Source organism: Elephas maximus, chromosome 12 (assembly GCF_024166365.1).
Source record: "Elephas maximus indicus isolate mEleMax1 chromosome 12, mEleMax1 primary haplotype, whole genome shotgun sequence".
In the NCBI taxonomy this organism is placed as follows: domain Eukaryota; kingdom Metazoa; phylum Chordata; class Mammalia; order Proboscidea; family Elephantidae; genus Elephas; species Elephas maximus.
This window is the reverse complement of record NC_064830.1, coordinates 108,823,384-108,843,710: the sequence shown is the minus strand read 5'-3', so window position 1 is coordinate 108,843,710 and position 20,327 is coordinate 108,823,384. Positions and strand designations below refer to the sequence as shown.

Below are 20,327 nucleotides of genomic sequence, written 5' to 3'. Positions count from 1 at the left end.
CAGCCCAATACGTCCTGGGTCTGCCCTGCCCCACCCACCATGCTGCCACTTTTTTTTTTGCTTTTGTTTTCTTTATCCCTCCCACCTACCCCCATACGTCACCTCCCCTCTCTTCCCACCAGCCCTTGGGTCTGCCCTGCCCCCACCATGCTGCCAGTTTTTTATTTACTTATTTTTTTCTCTTTCTTCCTCCCACCTAGCCCCATATGCCATTTCCACCCCCTTCCCACTGGCCCTTGCTGCACTGCCTTGGCTAGAGAGCCACTGGTGCACAGGGCAGCTGCTACCCCTGGTCAGCCCCACCCCCATCCACTAGTCCCCACCATGTGGGCATTGTTTTTCTTTTTCCCTTCCACTTGGCCCAGGACATCATCTCACTCCCTTCTAGGCCCCCAGGTCTGCCCCACCCTCACTCACTGGCCCCCACCGTGCTGCCATTTTTTTTTCTTTTTCTTCCTTTTCTTTATCCCTCACACCTAGCCCCATATACCACCTCCCCCAACTTCCCGCTGAGCCCTGGCATGCTGCCACAGCTAAGTGCCAGTGGCTCACCACCACCCCAGTTCCACCCTGCCTCCAACCACCAGCTATGACTGCATTGCCATTTTTTCTTTCACCATCCCACCTAGCCTGATAAGCTACCTTCCCTCCCTTCCTACTGATCCCTGGACCCACCCTGCCCCCACTCCCAAGCCCCTGCTGTGCTGCTGTTTTTTTTTCTTTTTTCCTTCTTACTTTGCTTTTTCCCCTCCCACATAGCCCTGTATGCCACCTGCCTCCCTTCCTGCTGGCCCCTGAAGCATCACTGCAGATAGATTGCCACTGGCACACCAGACTACCACTGTCCCAGGTCTGCCCCACCCCTATCATGCTGCCATTTATTTTATTTTTCTTTCTTTCTCCCTCCCACCTACCTCCATACACAGCCTCCCCCCTCTCCCCACCGGCACCCAGGTCTACACCACTCTGATGTACCAACTACACTTTTTTTCCTTCTTTCTTTCTTTTTTCATTTCTTTCTTCCCCCCACCTATCCCTGAATGCCACCCCACCTTTCCGCTGGCCGCTACTGCACTGTTGTGCCTAGAGCATCCTCGTGCTCAGGACCAATGCTGCACAGGGGGCCCACACTGCCCCTCTCTTCCCAACACGTGATCAGGTGCTGAACGGTGGGAAGTGAGCATGTACCACTTCCTGTATGACATTCCCACTCACCTGATAAGGGGAAAATATGAGGAGGCCAACAAGACCAGCCCAGTCCTCCCTCAGCCACCTTGCCAAACCAATGTACAGTGAAGATGTACCCTGCCTGCTGCTGACCTGCTCACCCTGACAAAAAGTTAAAAGCTATTGTGCCCACAGATGAGCAAGCAGCAAAGCACAACAGGCCAGCCCTCCCTGACATACCAAAACAACAAAAAAGCAGTACAAAACAAATTATTAAATAAAGAAAATAATACCTTAATGTCTCAGAGACAGCAGACAATATCAAAACATGTAAAAAAAACAGGAAAAGATGGCTCCAGCAAGTGAGCAAAATAAAGAAACAGATAACCTTTCAATAGAAGAAAAGCCAACGGAAACTACCTAACATGAAAGTCAAAAGGCTAATATTTAGGGCTCTCAAAGAAATCAAGGAAAACAAAGATAAAGCCAACAAAACCATAGCCAAAATCAAGGAAAATACAGGCAAAGCAACAGAAGAATTTAGAAAAAGAACACAAGAACATAACATCGAAATAATTAATTAGAAATCATACAAAAACAGCAACTAGAAATCCAAAAGATAAATACAAAATTTCAGAAATGGATAGCTCAATAGATTTTAGGAGTGTATTTGAAACAATGGAAGACAGAATCAGTAAGATTGAAGACAAATCCATGGACACCACTTTGTTTAAGGAAAAATCAGAGAAAAGAATGAATAAAACCTAAGAATCATGTAGGACAGAATCAAGAACAAAAATTTGTGCATGATTAGAGTTCCAGAACAGGAGGAGAAAATGGAAAATACAGAGAAGACTGTTGAAGATTTGCTAGCAGAGAACTTCCTAAACATCATGAAAGACCAGAAACTGACCATCCGAGAAGCTCAATGAACCCTACATAGGATAGACCCCATAAGAAAGTCACAAAGACATAGCATTATCACACTTGCCAAAACCATACAAAGAAAGAATCCCGCGAACAGCTCAAGAAGAATGAAAAGTCACTTATAAAGGGGAAACAATAAAACTAAACTCTGATTACTCACCAGAAACTATGCAGGCAAGAAGACAATGGAATCACATATATAAAACCTTGAAAGAAAAAAATACTGCCAACCAAGAATAATGTATTGTGCAAAACTGTCTCCCAAAAGTGATGGCAAAATTAGATCTTTCCAGATAAACAGAAATTAAGAGAATAGGTAAAAACCAAACCAAACTTACAAGAAATATTAAAGGGAGTCCTTCACTTAGAGAACCAACACCATCAAACAACAACTGGACTCTAGGACACAGCACAGCATCAGCCAGATACCAACTGTCATGGATTGAATTGTGTCACTCAAAAAATGTGTGTATCAATTTGGCTGGGCCATGATTTCCGGTATTGTGTGATTTTCCTATATGTTGTAAACCTTGCCTCTATGATGTTAAAGAGGGGGGGATGGGCAGAAGTTGTGTTCATGAGGCAGTACTCAATCTACAAGATTGGATTGTGTCTTGAGGCAATCTCTTGAGATATAAAAGAGAGATGCCAGCAGAGAGACATGGGGACCTCATACCACCAAGAAAACAGTGCCGAGAGCCAAGCTCATCCTTTCGACCTGGGGCCCCTGTGTGGAGAAGCTCCTAGTCTGAGGGAACATTGATGAGAAGGCCAACAGAGAAAGCCTTTCCCTGGAGCTGACGTCCTGAATTTGGACTTTTAGCCTACTTTACTCTAAGGAAATAAACTTCTCTTTGTTAAAGCCATCCACTTGTGGTATTTCTGTTATAGCAGCACCAGATAACTAAGTCACAAACTTAGGTAAAGAACTGTCAATAATAAAGCAAAACTGAAAGACTTAAAGCAGAGAGACAGAGATGTCAATCTGTAAATGACAATAATGTCAAAACAATAAAAGGGGGAATAAATCGTGTAGATATAGAACTTTTAAATGGAGAGGAAGTCGAGGCAATATCAAGTAATAAAACACTGGTTCAAATTTAGGAAGATAAGGGTAAATTTCAAGGTAACCACAAAGGAAGTTAATAAACCTACTCATCAGAATAAAAAAGAAGAAAAATATAAAAACTCAGTAAAAACAAAATCTATAACAACAAATGAAAAGAAAATCCACACACAAAAAAAGGAACTCGCACAGAAAAGTAAAAGGAACAAAGACAATGTCAGTATGAAAAAAAAAAAAAGCACTACAATATGATGGCAATAAACTCATACCTATTGACAATCACACTGAATGTAAATGGCTAAAATGCACCCATGAAGAGACACAGAGTGGCAAAATGGATTAAAAAAAAATAATAACTCATCAGTATGCTGTCTACAAGGGACACCTTGGACACAAAGACATAAATATGTTAAAAATCAAAGTTCATTAAAAAATATATCAAGCAAATAGTAAACAAAACACAGCAGGAGTGACAATACTAAACTCAGATAAAATAGACTTAAAGGCAAAATCAATATAAAAGACAAGGAAGGACATTATACAATGATTAAAGGGACAATCCACCAGGAAGGGGACATAGCCTTAACAAATATCTATGCACCCAACGAAAAGCTCCAAAATACATGAACTCTAACAGCACTGATAGGAGAAATAGACAGTTCCACAATAATAGTAGGAGATGTCAACACACTACTCTTAGTAAAGGACGGAGCATCTAGAAAGAAACTCAGCAAAGATACAGAAGATCTAAAGGCCAAAATCAGCCAACTTGACCTCATAGATGCATATAGAACACTCTACCCAACAGCAGCAAAGTATACATTGTTTTCCAATGCACATAGAACATTCTCCAGAATAGGCCACATTTTACACCACAAAGCAACTCTCAAGAAAATCCAAAGCATCAAAATAATACAAAGCATTCTCTCTGATCACAACACCATAAAAGTAGAAACCGTTAACAGGAAGTGTAAGGAAGAAAAAAATGCATGGAAACTGAATAACACTTTGCTTAAAAACAACTGGGTAATAGAAGAGATCAAAGAGGGAATCAAAAAATTCCTAGATTCAAAAGAGAATGAAAACACATCATACCATAACCTTTGGGACACAGTAAAGGCAGTGTTCAGAGGTCAATTTATAGCAATAAATGCATACATCAAAAAAGAAGAAGGGCTCAAAATAAAAATGTTATCCCTACACCTTTAACAAATAGAAAGAGAACAGCAAAAGAAACCTGTGGCCACCAGAAGAAAGAAAATAATAAAGACAAGAGCAGAAATAAATGAAATAAAAAAAAACAATGGAAAGAATCAACAAAACCAAAAGTTGGTTCTTTGAAAACATCAACCAAATTGACAAACCACTGGCCAAACTGACAAAAGGAAAACAGAAGAGGAAGCGAATAACTCAACTGAGAAATAAGATGGGGGACGTTACAACAGACCAACAAGCTGAAATAAAAAGGAGTATAACAGAATACTGTGAAAAACCGTACTCCAACAAATTTGAGAACCTAGAGGAAATGGACAAATTTTTACAAAGATACTACCTACCTAAACTAACACAAACTGAGGTTGAAAATCTGAACAGACCCATAACAAGAGAAGGGATTGAAGAGGTATTAAAAAAAAAAACCCAAAAAGCTCCCAACAACAACAAAAAAGCCCTGCCTGGATGGCATCACTGGAGAATTCTACCAAACATTCAGAGAAGAGCTCACACCAGTACTACTCAAACTATTTCAGAGCATAGAAAAGGAAGGAATACTTCTGAATTCATTCTATGTAGCCAGTATAACCCTGGTAACAAAGCCAGGCAAATACACCATGAAAAAAGAAAATTACAGACCAATAACTCTCATTAATATAGATGTAAAAATTCTCAACAACGGAAGTCTAGCCAGTAGAGTTCAGCATCGTATAAAAAAAATAATGCTTGCATAACCAAGTGGGATTCATACCAGGTACGCAAGGATGGTTGGACATTAGAAAATCAACCAACATACTCCACCACATAAATAGAACAAAAGAAAAGAACTAAATGATCATCTCAATTGACATAGAAAATGAATTCGATGAAGTTCAACACCCATTCCTGATAAAAACTCTGAATAAAATAGGAACAGAAGGGAAATTCCTCAACATAATAAAGGGCATCTATACAAAACCAACAGCCAACATCATTCTCAATGGACAGAGGCTGACAGCATTCCCCTTGAGAATGGGAACAAGACAAGAATTCCCTTTATCACCACTCCTATTTAACATTGTGCTGGAAATTCTAGATACAGCAATAAAGAAAGAAAAATAAATAAAGGGCATCCAAATTGATAAGGAAGAAGTAAAACTATCCGTACTCATAGATGATATGATCCTATACGTAGAAAATCCCAAAGATTCCACAAGAAAACTACTGGAACTAATGGAAAGATTTAGCAGAGTGGTAGGACACAAGATCAACATACAAAAAATTGGTTGGGTCCGTATACACCAACAAAGGGAGCTTTGAAAAGGAAATCAGAAAAACAATACCATTGTTATTTTCTGTTTTTTTTTTGATTAGTGCCAATAACGTCAGAGAGATGGTATCTCATTGTAGTTTTGATTTGCACTTCTCTAATGGCTATGATTGTGAGCATTTCCTCATGTGTCTGTTAGCTGCAGAATGTCTTCTTTGTGGAGGTGTCTGTTCATATCCTTTGCCCATTTTTTAATTGGATTATTTGTTCTTTTGTTGTTGAGGTATTGAAGTATTCTATAGACTTTAGAGATTAGGCCCTTGTTGGATATGTTATAGCCAAATTTTTTTTCCCAGTCTGTAGATAAAACACTTAGGAATAAATCTAACCAGGGACGTAAAAGACCAGTACAAAGAAAACTATAAAACACTATTGCAAGAAACCGAAAGAGACCTACATAAATGCAAAAACATACCATTGCAAGGATAGGAAGACTTGACACTGTGAAAATTTCAATTCTACCCAAAGCAATTTATAGATATAATGCAATCCTGATCCAAATGCCAACAGCATTCTTTAACCAGATAGAAAAACTAATTACCAACTTTGTATGGAAAGGAAAGAGGTCTCAGATAAGCAAACCATATTGAAGAAAAAGAACAAAGTAGGAGGCCACACACTGCCTGATCACAGTACTTACAAAACAGCCTGGTACTGGTACAATGACAGACACATAGACCAATGGAAGAAAATTGAGAACCCAGATGTAAATCCATCCACCTATGGTCAGCTGATCTTTGACAAAGGACCAAAGTCCATTAAATGCAGAAAAGACAGTTGTTTTATTTTTAACAAATGGTGCCAGCAAAACTGGATGTCCACCTGTAAATAAACGAAGCAGGACCTATACCTCACACCATGTACAAAAACTAACTGAAAATGGATCAAAGACCTAAATATAAAACCTAAAACAATAAATATCATGGAAGAAAAAATAGGGACAATGCTAGGGCCCCTACATGGCATAAATAGAATACAAACCATAACTAACAATGCACAAATACCACAAGATAAACTAGATAGCTAGGAGCTCCAAAAAATTAAACACTTACGCTCATCAAAAGACTTCACCAAAAGAATGAAAGAGAGAACCTACAGACTGGGGAAAAAAAAATTGGCTATAACATGTCCAACAAGGGTCTAATCTCTAAAATCTATAGAATACTTCAATACCTCAACAACAAAGGAACAAATAATCCAATTAAAAAATGGGCAAAGGATATGAACAGACACCTCCACAAAGAAGACATTCTGCAGCTAACAGACACATGAGGAAATGCTCACAATCATAGCCATTAAAAAAAAAAAAGCCATTAGAGAAGTGCAAATCAAATCTACAATGAGATACCATCTCACTCTTACACTACTGGCACTAATCAAAAAAATAGAAAATGACAAATGTTGGAGAGGTTGCATGCAGATTGGAACTCTTACGCACTACTGGTGGGAACGTAAAATGGTACAAACACTATGGAAAACAATATGTTGCTTATTTAAAAAGCTAGAAATAGAAATACCATAGGATCCAACAATTCACTCCTAGAAATATATCCTAGAGAAATAAGAGCCATCACACAAATAGACATATGCACACCCATGTTCATTGAAGCATTATTCACAACAGCAAAAAGACAGAAACAATCTAAGAGCCCATCAACAGATGAATGGATAAACAAATTTTGGTACACACACAATGGAGCACTACACAACAATAAAGAACATGATGAATCCATGAAACACCTCACGACACGGATGACTCTGGAGGGCATTATGCTGAGTGAAATAAGTCAATCATAAAAAGACAAATATTGTATGAGAACATTATTATAAAAACCCAAGAAATGGTTTACACACAGGAAAAAAAAAAAAAAACCCACCATCTTTGATGGTTACAAGGGAGGAGAGGGCTGAGGAGGGGAAATCTAGATAGTGGACAAGTTTTAACTTCGGTGAAGGGAAAGACAACACACAATATAGGGGGAGTCAGCACAGCTTGACCAAGGCACAGTCATAGAAGCTTCCTAGACACATCCAAACACCTTGAGGAGCTGAATTACTGGGGCTGAGGGCTGGGAATCATGGTCTCATGGAACATCTAGGTTAACTGGCATAACATAATTCATAAAGAAAATGTTCTACATCCTACTTTGGTGAGTAAAGTCTGGGGTCTTAAAAGCTTGTGAGAGGTCATCTAAGATACATCCATTGGTCCCATCCCATCCACAGCAAAGGAGAATGAAAAAAGCCAAAGACACAGGAAAATATTAGTCCATAGGACTACATGAACCACAGCCTCTACCAGCCTGAGCCCAGAAGAACTAGGTGGTGCCCAGCTACTACCACCTACTGTTCTGACAGAGATCACAATAGAGGGTCCCAGACAGAGTGGGAGAAGAACACAGAACAAAATTCAAATTCACAAAAAGAGACCAGACTTAGTAGTCTCACAGAGACTGAAGGAATCCCAGAGAATATGGTCCCCGGACACTCTGCTAACTCAGAACTGAAGCCACTCCCCAAGTCTACCTTTCAGCCAAAGATTAGACAGGCCTATAAAAACGAACAACACAGGTGAGGAATGTGCTTCTTAGTTCAATGGAGGACCAGGTGGGCAACTTCCGCCCCAAGGCAAAGATGAAAAAACAGGAAGGGACAGGAAACCTGGAGGAATGGACATGCGGAATCTGGGGTGGAAAGGGAAATGGGGAGAGTGCTGACACATTGTGGGGATTGCAACCAATGTCACAAAAGAATTTGAGGAGAAATTTTTGAATGAGAAACTAATTTGTGCTGTAAACTGTCACCTAAATCCCAATAAAACCAAAAAAAACAAAAACATTAAAAACAGTTTCCAGAAATTGACCCATATAGCTATAGAAATTTATCATATGTAATTAGTGGCATTTCAAATCTTCAGATAAAATCTGTACTAGCCAATTAATTATTTTGGGACAATCAGCTATCCATTTGGGAAAAAACAGCAATAAGTATACTGCCTGCTCTCATACTATTTATAAAAATCAACTCCAAACCTAAATATAATAATAAAAATATTAGATTTAATCTTTTAAAAATATTAGAGAATATGTTTATAACAGACAGTTTTCCTAAACAAGATACAGAAAGCAGAAGTCCTCATGGATAAGATTAATAAACCCGACTACATCAAAATAAAATCCTATATGACAAAAAAAGGTATCATAAATAAAGTAAACAGACAGGAGAAAACATTTCAACATATAACAAAGTCTTTCGATCTGGAATATATCAGCATTTCTACAAATGAATAAAAGACAAACAACCCAACAGAAACGTGGCCAAGGATATGAATAAGAAAGAAACTCTCAGCAGAAAGAACATGAAAGGCCAGTAAATACGAGGTGTTCAACCTTCCTAGAGGTTACAGAAATATAGATTAAATCAACAATGAGATACGAAGTTTTTATTACCAGATTGGCAAACAGCTTGTGTCTGGTGTTGGTGAGGATATGGAAAAATGAATCTACTCATAGCTTATCGAAGCACAACTTTTGGAGACTGAAAACATCTATTAAAATAAAAAACCGAGCATTTTCTATGAGCCGGCAGTTCCATTGATCAGTATATATTCGAGAGATACCCTACACAGGTGCGAGAGAAAACATGTACAAGAATATTCACTGTAATATTAGAACAGACAAAAAATGGATATAAGCCAAATGTTTACTGCAGGAAGACTGGCTCCGTAGACGGTGCACTGATGTGCAACAGAGAGAAAGAAGGAAGAAAGTCCAAACAAAGAGGTGTAGAAGCATCTCCAAAGGAGTTTGAGTGAGAGGAGGACCTTGCGGGTATGCATATAATATGCCATTTTCTTTAATCACATTCCAAAAATAAAAAGTTTTTTTGTATTTATCTATCTGGGGCTGTGGACAAAGGAACATTTAGGCTTATCCATACACAGCGTTCAATTGATCGATTGTTTTTACAAGGGGGCTGCACTGTATATTACTTGTATAATTAATGCACCGAAGGTGTTGGAGGAAATCAAGGCTCCGGGAATTGACTGAATGCCAACTGAGATGCTTCGACAAACCGATGCAGCACTGGAGGCGCTCACCCGTCCATGCAAAGAAATTTGGAAGACAGCTGGCTACCTGGCTAACTGACTGGAAGAGATCATCCCAAAGAATGTGGAAATTATCAATACCAATTAACAATATCACTGGTACCACACGCAAGTAAAATTTTGCTGAAAATCATTCAAAAGTGGCTGCAGCAGTACATCAACAGGGAACTGGCAGAAATTCAAGCTGGATTCAGGAGAGGACATGGAACAAGCGATATCGTTGCTGATGTCTGATGGATCCTGGCTGAAAGCAGAGAATACCAGAAAGAAGTTTACCTGTGTTTGATTGACTATGCAAAGGCATTCAACTGTGTGGATCATAACAAATTATGGATAACATTTTGAAGGATGAGAATTCCAGAACACTTAATTGTGCTCATGAGGAACCTGTACACAGACCAAGAGGCAGTCGTTCCAACAGAACGGGATACTACATGGTTTAAAGTCAGGAAAGGTGTGTGCCAGCATTGTATTTTTTCACCATACCTATTCAATATGCATGCTGAGCAAATAACCCGAGAAGCTGGACTGTATGAAGAGCGGGGCATCAGGATTGGCGGAAGTCTCATAAACAACCTGCATTATGCAGATGACACAACCTTGCTTGCTGAAAGTGAAGAGTACTTGAAGCACTTACCGAGGAAGATCTAAGATCACAGCCTTCAGGATGGATTACACCTCAACATAAAGAAATAAAAAATCCTCACAACTGAATCAACACCATGATAAATGGAGAAAAGTTTGAAGTTGTTGAGGATTTAATTTTACTTGGATTCATGATCAATATCTGTGGAAGCAGCAGTCAGGAAATAAGATGATGCATTGCATCGGGCAAACCTACAGCAAAAGACCCCTTTAAAATGTTAAAAAGCAAAAATGTCACCTTGAAGACTAAGGTACGCCTGACCCAAGCCATGGTGTTTTCAATCACCTAATATGCACGTGAAAGCTGGATGATGAATAAGGAAGACTGAAGAACTGACGCCTTTGAATTGTGATGTTGGCGAAGAATATTGAATATACCATGGACTGCCAAAAAAACAAACAAAACTGTCTTGGAATCTGTACAACCAGAATGCTCCTTAGAAGCAAGAATGGTGAGACTACATCTCACATACTTTGGACATGTTGTCAGGAGGGATCAGTTCCTGGAGAAGGACATCATGTGTGGTAGAGGGTCAGTGAAAAAGAGGAAGACAAAGAGATGGATTGACACAGTGGGTGCGACAACGGGCTCAAGCATAACAATGATCATGAGGATGGCACAGGACTGGGCAGTGTTTTGTTCTGCCGTACACAGGGTCACTATGGCTTGGGACCGACTGACGGCACCGAATAACAACTCACTGCTGTCAAGTCATTTGGAAACCCGTACGGTTTCCAAAGCTGTAAATCTTTATGGGAGCAGACTGCCACATCTTTCTCTTGAGGAGTGGCTGGTGGGTCTGAACTGCTGAGCACTTAGCAGACGAGCACTTAGCCACTGTGCCACCAGGGCTCCTTTGATAATAATAATAACTAAAATATGTAAGACTAAGTTTACTTTTTCCAAGACTAGGATTCCAGCTACCCCAAGTATCAAAGAAATTAGGACGCCTCCAGGAAAATGTCATTATATGTGGCGAAAACTTAGCAGGCTAACCTTAGCAAAGGTCCTTGAAGGGGGACAAACGGTTTGTGCTTGGTACTAACTGAAAGGTTCAATTCCACCCTTTGGCACTTCGGAAGAAAGTCTTGGTGAACTGCTTTATAAGATTAAACCAGAACGAAACCATACCTGCTGATGTTGAGTCAATTCATAGTGACCCTAAAGGACAGAGTAGAACTGCCCCACAGAGTTTCCCTAGAGCGGGTGGTGGATTTGAATTGCCTACCTTTTGGTTTGGAGCCAAGCTCTTAACCACTACGACACCAGACCTTCTAAGATTACAGCCATTGAAAACCCTATGGAACGTGGTTCTGCTTTGAAACCGACTCAAGGGCAGCAAAAGAACAACATTAGCAAACATTTTGCCACTTTGGAGTAGTGAATTATTTCGTTTTAGAACCATCTGAAAAGGTTTGGATTTGGACAGAAATGCAAGTGTTTGCCTGCCTACAGCCAGTCTACAAAATCTATCAGGTCTTGATAGTAAAATAGAAAAGCCTAGCTGTGTCGGTATAAATCCGGCTCTCGGTTGGCCAAAACCCATTTTTAGGCTTTCCCAGGGTCCTATGAGTTGGAATTGACTCGATGGCAGTGGGTTTGGTTTTTTTTTCCCGAGCGCAGAAGTCACAGAACTAAGGGGCCAGCACTGCCACCCAGTGGCTGTAATTGACATTGCAGAGCCCATCGCTGCACTCTTTTCTCCCCAATCCCAGACCAGTAGTTTCCAGTCTTCTGGACATTCCTTATCCAAAAGTAAAAATTTTTAGAAATTTTGGACACCCCCATAAGGTTGTCAGCATTTTTATTTTGACAAGTATGAATTTTTAAAAAGCCTACTATCATCATTACCAGTTTGTAAGAGACATTTGTTGTTGTTCCGACTCACAGCGACCCTATGCACAAGTGTCCTGCGCCATCCTTACAATCGTTGTTATGCTTGAGCTCATTGTTGCAGCCACTGTGTCAGTCCACCTCGTTGAGGGACTTCTTCTTTTCCACTGACCCCGTACTCTGCCAAGCATGATGCCCTGATCCCTCCTGACAACATGTCCAAAGTATGTAGGATGCAGTCTCACCATCCTTGCTTCTAAGGACCATCCTGGTTGTACTTCTTCCAAGACAGATTTGTTCGTTCTTTTGGCAGTCCATGGTATATTCAATACTCTTCGTCGACACAACTCAAAGACGTCAATTCTTCTTCAGTCTTCCGAAAAGACATTTAAAACCCCCCAAATTTGGCCAAAAACAGATAAAAGGACACTCCTGTTTACGAAAGGACAGGTGAAAGGTGTACACACATTTCATAAGTATATAAGCATTCCATCAATATATCAAGAATATTTGCCGAGCGAAGGTCTGAGGTCACCAAGAAAGATACAACAGAGGCACTGGCTGGAACAACGCTTTATTCACAGAGAGAAGAGACAAAAGGAGGTCAGCTTCGATAGCGGGTGTCGGTCCCCCATGGCCAGCACGTCACTCTCCACAGCCAATGCAGGACTGGCGGTGGTCTGCCTGAACCCCTCTTATGCTGCAGTTGAGAGACCCCGTTCCCTTCCCGCTGGGAACAGATACAGAAGGTTGGCCACGTGCCATCTAAGTTACACACTTAGCTCACCAGTTCCTGGGAATGTTGACATGTGCTCAGGGCGAGAGGGGAGGGATGTGTTGATAGGCCACCAGCTGCTAAGGGATGTGTTTTGGGTCAAGATGCCCTGGGAACGTGAGTCAGCCACATTCTCATCCCATCCCAGAAGCTAGGCCGACACATCTGGTTCTAAGCACAAGGTTTGTTGGTGGGTCCCTGGGAAAGGTGGCAGGCTGTGTCAGACCACCCCTTTCCACAGTATTTACATAGTTACTATTTATCAATGTATGTCTTAATTTTATCAATAAAAGCAGAGACTGAGACCTGGTCTTGTACACAGATACTTTTTTGGGAGGTATCAGGAGACAGCAGGGGAGTCAGTGAGTGCTGCTGTCCCTCCCATACAGAGGTAAACCGCTTTTTCACCCTCTTTACTGACGGGGTGGAGCCCTGGTTGTGCAGTGGTTAAGAGCTGGACTGCTAACCAAAAGGCTGGCAGTTTAAATCCACCAGCTGCTCCTTGGAAACCCTATGGGGCGGTTCTATTCCGTCCTATAGGGTCGATGTAAGTTGGAATTGACTTGATGGCAACAGGTTTTTTACTGACGGGATAAAAAGGATCCACTCACCAGATCAGTATCCCATGGCAAGGTCCAGAGGCTGTGTTGATCCGTTCCAGTCAAATATTACACCTGACACAGCAGTTGCAATTGGACTATGTGCTTGGTTAAGTTTATAGTAGTCCCCACTTCTGGGAGCAACTCTTTTAGCTCCTATTCTTCCAAAAACAGAGCCTTAGACCAAGACTTGTGCCCTGGTGGTTTATTTGGGAGGCGATTCTAGGGATCAAGAGTGAGAGCAGGAAGAGTCAGGTGGAAAGATGGAAAAGGCAGTACAAGGGGGCACTCTCACCTGTGGGGGCTTGATTCCGCCAGGACTGAGTGCCTGGACAGAGTGCCTCCCAGAATGGCCCACGGTGGTGGCATTAATCCATCAGCTCCCAAGCCTCTGGGTTGAGGATTATCTCCTAGGATGCTAATTCTTCCTCATTTCCAAGTGGCATGCGTATATGGCCCTGTGAGCTCCTTTCTGAGTCTGAGGCATCAGCCTAGCTTTTTGGCAGAAATTTAAAATGCCTGGCATGCACATGGGACAGGAAGGTTGATGTGGGTGCTGTCTTCAAGTGAGTCAAAGTTTGCATGGAGCCATCCATCCCAGCCATGGCTGACGGCAGAGGTTAGGCCAAGAGGGGGTGGTTGGGGGCCCTGCATGTGCTTTCTCCACTACAAATGAATATATCTGCATACATATTTACATGTACTTAAAAAATATTTAGAGGACCCAGCTCCATTTTCACATAGTAGGCAACCAAGAACGGATTTAAAGCTGGGAGGTAATAAATTGATACCTGATACAGCTGGCATTGAAAATGTGTTAGAAATGGCCTTTCACTGGTGAAATTTACAAATATTTACAAATTTAGATAAAAGCTGAAAACTTTACCATGGACAAAAGGTCCTCTATGATTTGGACATTCCATCTTTTCAACCTCACCTCCTACTCCCCTCCACCATCTTCACTCAGGTCCAACCACCCTGCCCTCCTTGCTGTGTCTCAGAAACACTTCAGGTGGGGCAGTCGACATCTAATCAGACTCACCACACTCCAGAGGTAGCCACCAGGAGCCTTCAGCAATCTCTATCAACACTGGAGGATTTGCTCATCAGCTTAACAAATGTTAGAAATGAGTTTGGTGACGTTGTTGTTAGTTACCCTCGAGTTGACTCTGACTCACGGTGACGCCCTGTATAGGAGAACAAAACGTCGTCTGGCCCTGCACCATCTTCATAGTCATCTATATGCTCGAGTCCAATGTGGCCACTGTGTATTTTGAGCGCCCGACAAACTAGAGGCTCATCTTCCAGCACTAGACTGGACAGTACTCTGTTGCGATCCATAGGGTTTTCACTGGCTGATTTTCAGAAGTAGATTGCCAGGCCTTTCTTCCTAGTTCATAGGCTCTGCTGAGACGTGTCCATCATGGGTTACCCTGCTGGTATTTGAAATACCGGTGGCATAGCTCCCAGCATCACAGCCACCACAACTTGCAAGCCACCACAGTAAGACAAACTGACAGACGGGGGATGGACATTCAACTCCAGGAGTACAAAACTGATGAGGAGGATATGAACTAACGTTAAGTTCCTGCCCTCAGGAGCCTTAAAGATGATACTTGAGTTAGATCTCCCGGGATGAGCAGGAGTCTGGTAGACATCTGGAGCAGAGGAGGGCGGTGGAGCCGGCATTCCAGGTGCTGGCTGCAAAGGAAAAAAAAGAGGAGGGAAGCCTGAAATGACAAGTAGAGCTGTCTGACTCAGGTGGAGTGGAGGCCCGACGAGAGAGAGAGGGCTCCGGGGAGGAAAGGTACAGGGGAAGGCAGGAGGGACTCGCTGAGCGGCTCTCTGCAGCGCAGGACACCAGGAAGAGCTACGCTCTAGTTCCCGTTGGCTGGAGGACGGACTGCAGAGGCTGGAAAGGGATGGGGCCGGGGCGCGGGACCGGGGGCTGCAACGAAACCGGGTAAGACACGGCGGGGGGCAGCAGCCCGGGAGTAAAACAGGGTCCGTGTGAGCAATGCACTGGGCTTCGCCAAGTGGGCAACCTCTAAGTTAACCTGCCTGGTGACCCGGGCAAGATGCTCAGTAAACGTGCGAGGAGCGTTGGGACGCCCACTAGGTGCGCTGGCCCAAGGCTGGGTCGCCAGGTTCGCTCACTCAGGGACCCTGGCGACCGGCTCCCTCCCACCCAGCCTCCCCTCCCCTCTCCCCTCTCCCCTCCCACCCAGCCTCCCCTCCCCTCTCCCCTCTCCCCTCCCACCCAGCCTCCCCTCCCCTCTCCCCTCTCCCCTCCCACCCAGCCTCCCCTCCCCTCTCCCCTCTCCCCTCCCACCCAGCCTCCCCTCCCCTCTCCCCTCTCCCCTCCCACCCAGCCTCCCCTCCCCTCTCCCCTCTCCCCTCCCACCCAGCCTCCCCTCCCCTCTCCCCTCTCCCCTCCCACCCAGCCTCCCCTCCCCTCTCCCCTCTCCCCTCCCACCCAGCCTCCCCTCCCCCCTCCCCTCCCACCCAGCCTCCCCTCCCCCCTCCCCTCCCACCCAGCCTCCCCTCCCCCCTCCCCTCCCACCCAGCCTCCCCTCCCCCCTCCCCTCCCACCCAGCCTCCCCTCCCCCCTCCCCTCCCACCCAGCCTCCCCTCCCACCCAGCCTCCCCTCCCCCCTCCCCTCCCACCCAGCCTCCCCTCCCCCCTCCCCTCCCACCCAGCCTCCCCTCCCCTCTCCCCTCCCACCCAGCCTCCCCTCCCCTCTCCCCTCCCACCCAGCCTCCCCTCCCCTCCCCAGCGCGGGCTGCCCTCAGCGCCTTTGCCCTCAGCCAGTAGTAAACGTGGCAGCCTCTTCCGCCGGCGCGTGAGGTCAAGGGTCACGCAAGATGGCGGCGCCCAGGGGCCGCTGACGCGTGAAGCGGACGATGGCTCTGGCCGCGGGGGCTCGGCTGGGGCGGCGGCTGAGCGGGCCGGGGCCGTGGCGAGGGCACTGGACGGCGGCCGGGCGCTCGCGGAGCCGGCGCGAGGCGGCGGAGGCCGAGGCGGCAGCACCGGTGTTCCAGTACGTGGGCGAGCGAGCGGCGCGCGCCGACCGCGTCTTCGTGTGGGGCTTCAGCTTCTCCGGGGCGCTGGGCGTGCCCACCTTCGTGGTGCCCAGCTCGGGGTCCGCGCCCGGCGCCGGCTTGCGCCCGCGCCGCCGGATCCAGCCGGTGCCCTACCGCCTGGAGCTGGAGCAAAAGGTGCGCCCCGCGGTCCGCTCCCGCCTCCCGTTCACCTTCCCGGGACCCGCCGCCCTCCGGGCCACTCGGCCCTCTCCGGGAGCTGGGACGCCGGCCGGCCACGTCTCGGGGAGCACGACCCCAAGCCAGCTGCAAGCCGGGCAGGGCGGCTTGGGGGGCCGGGCCCGCGTCCCCGGCACTCCACCCGGCAGCCGGCAGCCGTCACTCCCAAGGGGAGGAGAGGGAGGCCCAGGGAGGTTCGGGGACGGGCTCGAGGCCCCACAGCTGGCGGGCCCCGTCCGAGCGGGGGTCGCAGTCGGACGGCCGGACACCAGGGGTTTGGGGTTGTGGGAAGGCGCGTTCCGACAGCTCGGAGGAAACGCGGGGCGCCTGGAGGCGGGAAGCCCTCGGAGAGGAGACGGTAGGTCGAGCAGTTACGGAGGGAGAGAGGAGGGATGCGACGGCTGAATACGCCGCAGTGGCGCACCGGGGGCCGAGTCGGCGGAGCTCGGCTTGGAAACGCGCGCAGCCGGGGCGCGCCGTGCGGGGGCGGCTTCCTGGGGCGCCACGACTCAGAAGGTGACAAAGGGACGTTCAGGATCGGGTCCTTGCCTGGCAGCCGTCGTGGAAGTCTTGGTGGGTGATGGAAAGAAGCAGACTTGAGCTCGGTTTGGCGTCTGACTTCTCTGTCAGGAACAAAAAAACGACCATCAAGCTGAAAATGGAAATCAACAGAAATAGGAAATTTAAGCACCAGATGAAAAAAAGTTGGGCTGTTTGACTTAATATTGAGTTGTAAGTGTTCTTTACGTATTGTGGATACAAACCTTTTAGTGCCTATCGGTGAAAATATTTTCTTCCCGTATGTGTGGCTTTTTAAAAATTTTCTTGACAGTGTCTTTAGAAGCACAAACGTTTTTAATTTTGATGAAGTTCAGTTTACCGCTTTTTCTGTTGTGCGTTGTCATGCTTTTTTGGCATCACAGCTAAGAAATCTTTGCTTAATCCAAGGTCACAATGATTTTTCCCCTACCATTTCTTGTAGATTTCTTACAGTTTTAGTGCTTATGTTTAGGTCTGTGAGCCATTTTGAGTTCATTTTTGTGTGTGGCGTCAGGTAAGGTTCCAAACTCGTCTTTTGGCGTATGGACGTCCAGTTGTTCTAACGTCATTAGTTGAAAAGACGTTTCTTTCCTTATTGAATTGTCTTGGCACCTGTAGGAAACCCTGGTGGTGCAGTGATTAAGAGCTATAGCTGCTAGCCAAAAGGTTGGCAGTTCGAATCCATCAGGCGCTCTTTGGAAACCCTATGGGGCAGTTCTGCTCTGTCCTGCAGGGTCTCTATGAGTCGGAATCGGCTTAATGGCAATGGGTTTTGGCACCTGTAAAAAAATCAATTGACCATAAATGTAAGGGTTGATTTCTGAACTCCCAATTCTGTTCCAGCGATCTATATGTTTTATAGATCATATGACAATACGGTGATACTGTCTTGACTCTTGTAGGTGAAAATTCAGTTTTGAAATCAGGAAATGTAAATCCTTTGTGTTCTTTTAAAAAAAATTGTTTTGGCTATTCTGGGTCTTTTGGTTTTCCATAAGAATTTAGGACCACACTTCTAAATAACTGGGCATCATCTTTGGACTTACTCTTCTCTGCGTTTACTGGTGCAGGGTTAGAGGCTGCCTCTTGGCAGCCAAATAGGTCATTGTTGTGAAGCTGGAGCCGTTCTGGAAGTGTAGGGGCTCTGTGAGGCCAGAGAACTGAAGCTTCTTGACAGACGCAAGGATGTGGGTGCCTTGTGTTCCAGATGGGTGATATGAGGAGACACATCACAAGGCAAAAGAAGGGATGACTCAGCTACGCAAGGCTTCAACAAATCAAATAAAAAAAAATAGTCCGCCAACTTTCATGAAGAAATGCTGGAATAATAATAATAAAAGAATTGCCTTGTGCTTGTTTCTCGTCAATGGGAAGCTGGCATTTTCTGCAGGATTACGTTAGACTTACAGGTGGTCTCTGGTTAACTGTAAACAGCCAGAAGATAAACCCCGCCAAACTCATTGTCATTGAATCGATTGCTTTTCATAGCGACCCTATAGGATAGAGTAGAACTGCCCCATAGGGTTTCCAAGGAGCAACTGGTGGGTTCAAACTACCAACCTTTTGGTTCGCAGCCATAGCTCTTAACCACTATGCCACCAGGGCTGGAAGATAAAAACCAAAAAAAAAAAAAAGACAAAACAAAAACCCTTGCCATTGAGCCGATTCCGACTCATAGCAGCTGAAAGATAGTGGGGGATAGTTAGGGTGACCCTGGAATTTATTGTCTTACACTTTTGAGAGTGAACGTTAGGACATCAAGTGTAAACCAGTACTGTCTCAGGCCAACTGGGAATATGGTCTGTATTAGTCATCTAGCGCTGCCATAACAGAAATACCGCAAGTGGATGGCTTTAACAAAGAAAAATTTATTTTCTTACAGTCTGGTAGGTTACAAGTCCAAATTCAGGGTGTCGGCCCCAGGGGAAGACTTTCTCTCTCTGTAGGTCCTGGAGAAAGGTCCTTGTCCTCAATCTTCCCCTGGTCGAGGAGCTTCTCAGGTGCAGGGACCCCGGGTCCAAAGGAAGTGCTCTGCTCCTGGTGCTGCTTTCTTGGTGGTACGAGGTCTCCAACTCTCTGCTTGCTTTCCTTTCCTTTTATCTTTTTATCTTTTGAGAGATAAAAGGTGGTGCAGGCCCCACCCCAGGGAAACTCCCTTTACATTGGATCGGGGAGGTGACCAGAGCAAGGGTGTTACAATCCCACCCTATTCCTTTTAACCACAGGCAGAGATTATGATTTATAACACATAGGAAAATCACAAAATGGAGGACAACCAAGTTGACACATTTTTGGGGGACACAGTTCAATCCATTACATGGTTACTCTGGGTAGTATGGGAAGAAGGTAGACTTTAAAACCAGGCAGCCTTTGATTTGCTTCTAGCCCGCCTGAAAGCCTGTTTCCTCATCTGGTCAATGAAGGTGAGGATTGATGACGATGTGAATAAAACACTCAGCAATGAACCTGACGTCGTTAATGTGTTAATATGTTAAATTCACAGTAGCTGTAATGGTCAGGAGCCCTGGTGGCACAGTGGTTAAGTGCATGACTGCTCACTGAAAGATTGGGGGTTTGAACCCACCCCGGAGCGCAAGGGAGCACAGACTTGGCGGCTTGCTCCTGGAATGGTTGTAGCCTAGGAGACGCTGTGGGGCAGTTGTACTCTGTCAGATGGGGTTGCTGTGAGTAGGAACGGACTTGAGGGCACACAACAGCTGTATTTTTTTATTGTGTTTTAGGTGGAAGTTTACCCCGCAAGTTAGTTTCTCATTCAAAAATTTGTACACAAATCGTTTATGACATTGGTTGCAGTCCCCGTGATGTGTTTGCTCTCTCCGCCTTTTCCTTTCTGTGCTGGGTTCTCCATGTCCATTCACCCAGT

At 44.9% G+C, this 20,327-nt stretch overlaps 1 protein-coding gene and 1 long non-coding RNA gene across 3 annotated transcripts in view; one reads left to right on the top strand and one right to left on the bottom strand.

The window, feature by feature from the left end:
- Window positions 1-12,671: 12,671 nt before the first annotated feature.
- Window positions 12,672-15,774, bottom strand: LOC126087372 (uncharacterized). Its single transcript, XR_007519745.1, has 4 exons — window positions 15,222-15,774; window positions 14,685-14,829; window positions 13,655-13,864; window positions 12,672-12,998 (listed from the first exon to the last, which is right to left on the bottom strand). It is a non-coding gene; the product is annotated as an uncharacterized LOC126087372 (long non-coding RNA).
- Window positions 15,775-16,501: 727 nt separating this feature from the next.
- Window positions 16,502-20,327, top strand: part of RCC1L (RCC1 like) — a 34,894-nt gene continuing 31,068 nt past the window's right edge. The window contains exon 1 of one of the 2 annotated variants that reach the window (XM_049904794.1): window positions 16,502-16,861. In XM_049904794.1, coding sequence (XP_049760751.1) covers window positions 16,547-16,861 — 315 coding nt within the window. In that variant the 5' untranslated portion in view covers window positions 16,502-16,546. The remainder of the gene's footprint in view (window positions 16,862-20,327) is intronic. The other variant, XM_049904796.1, reaches the window with a different exon arrangement.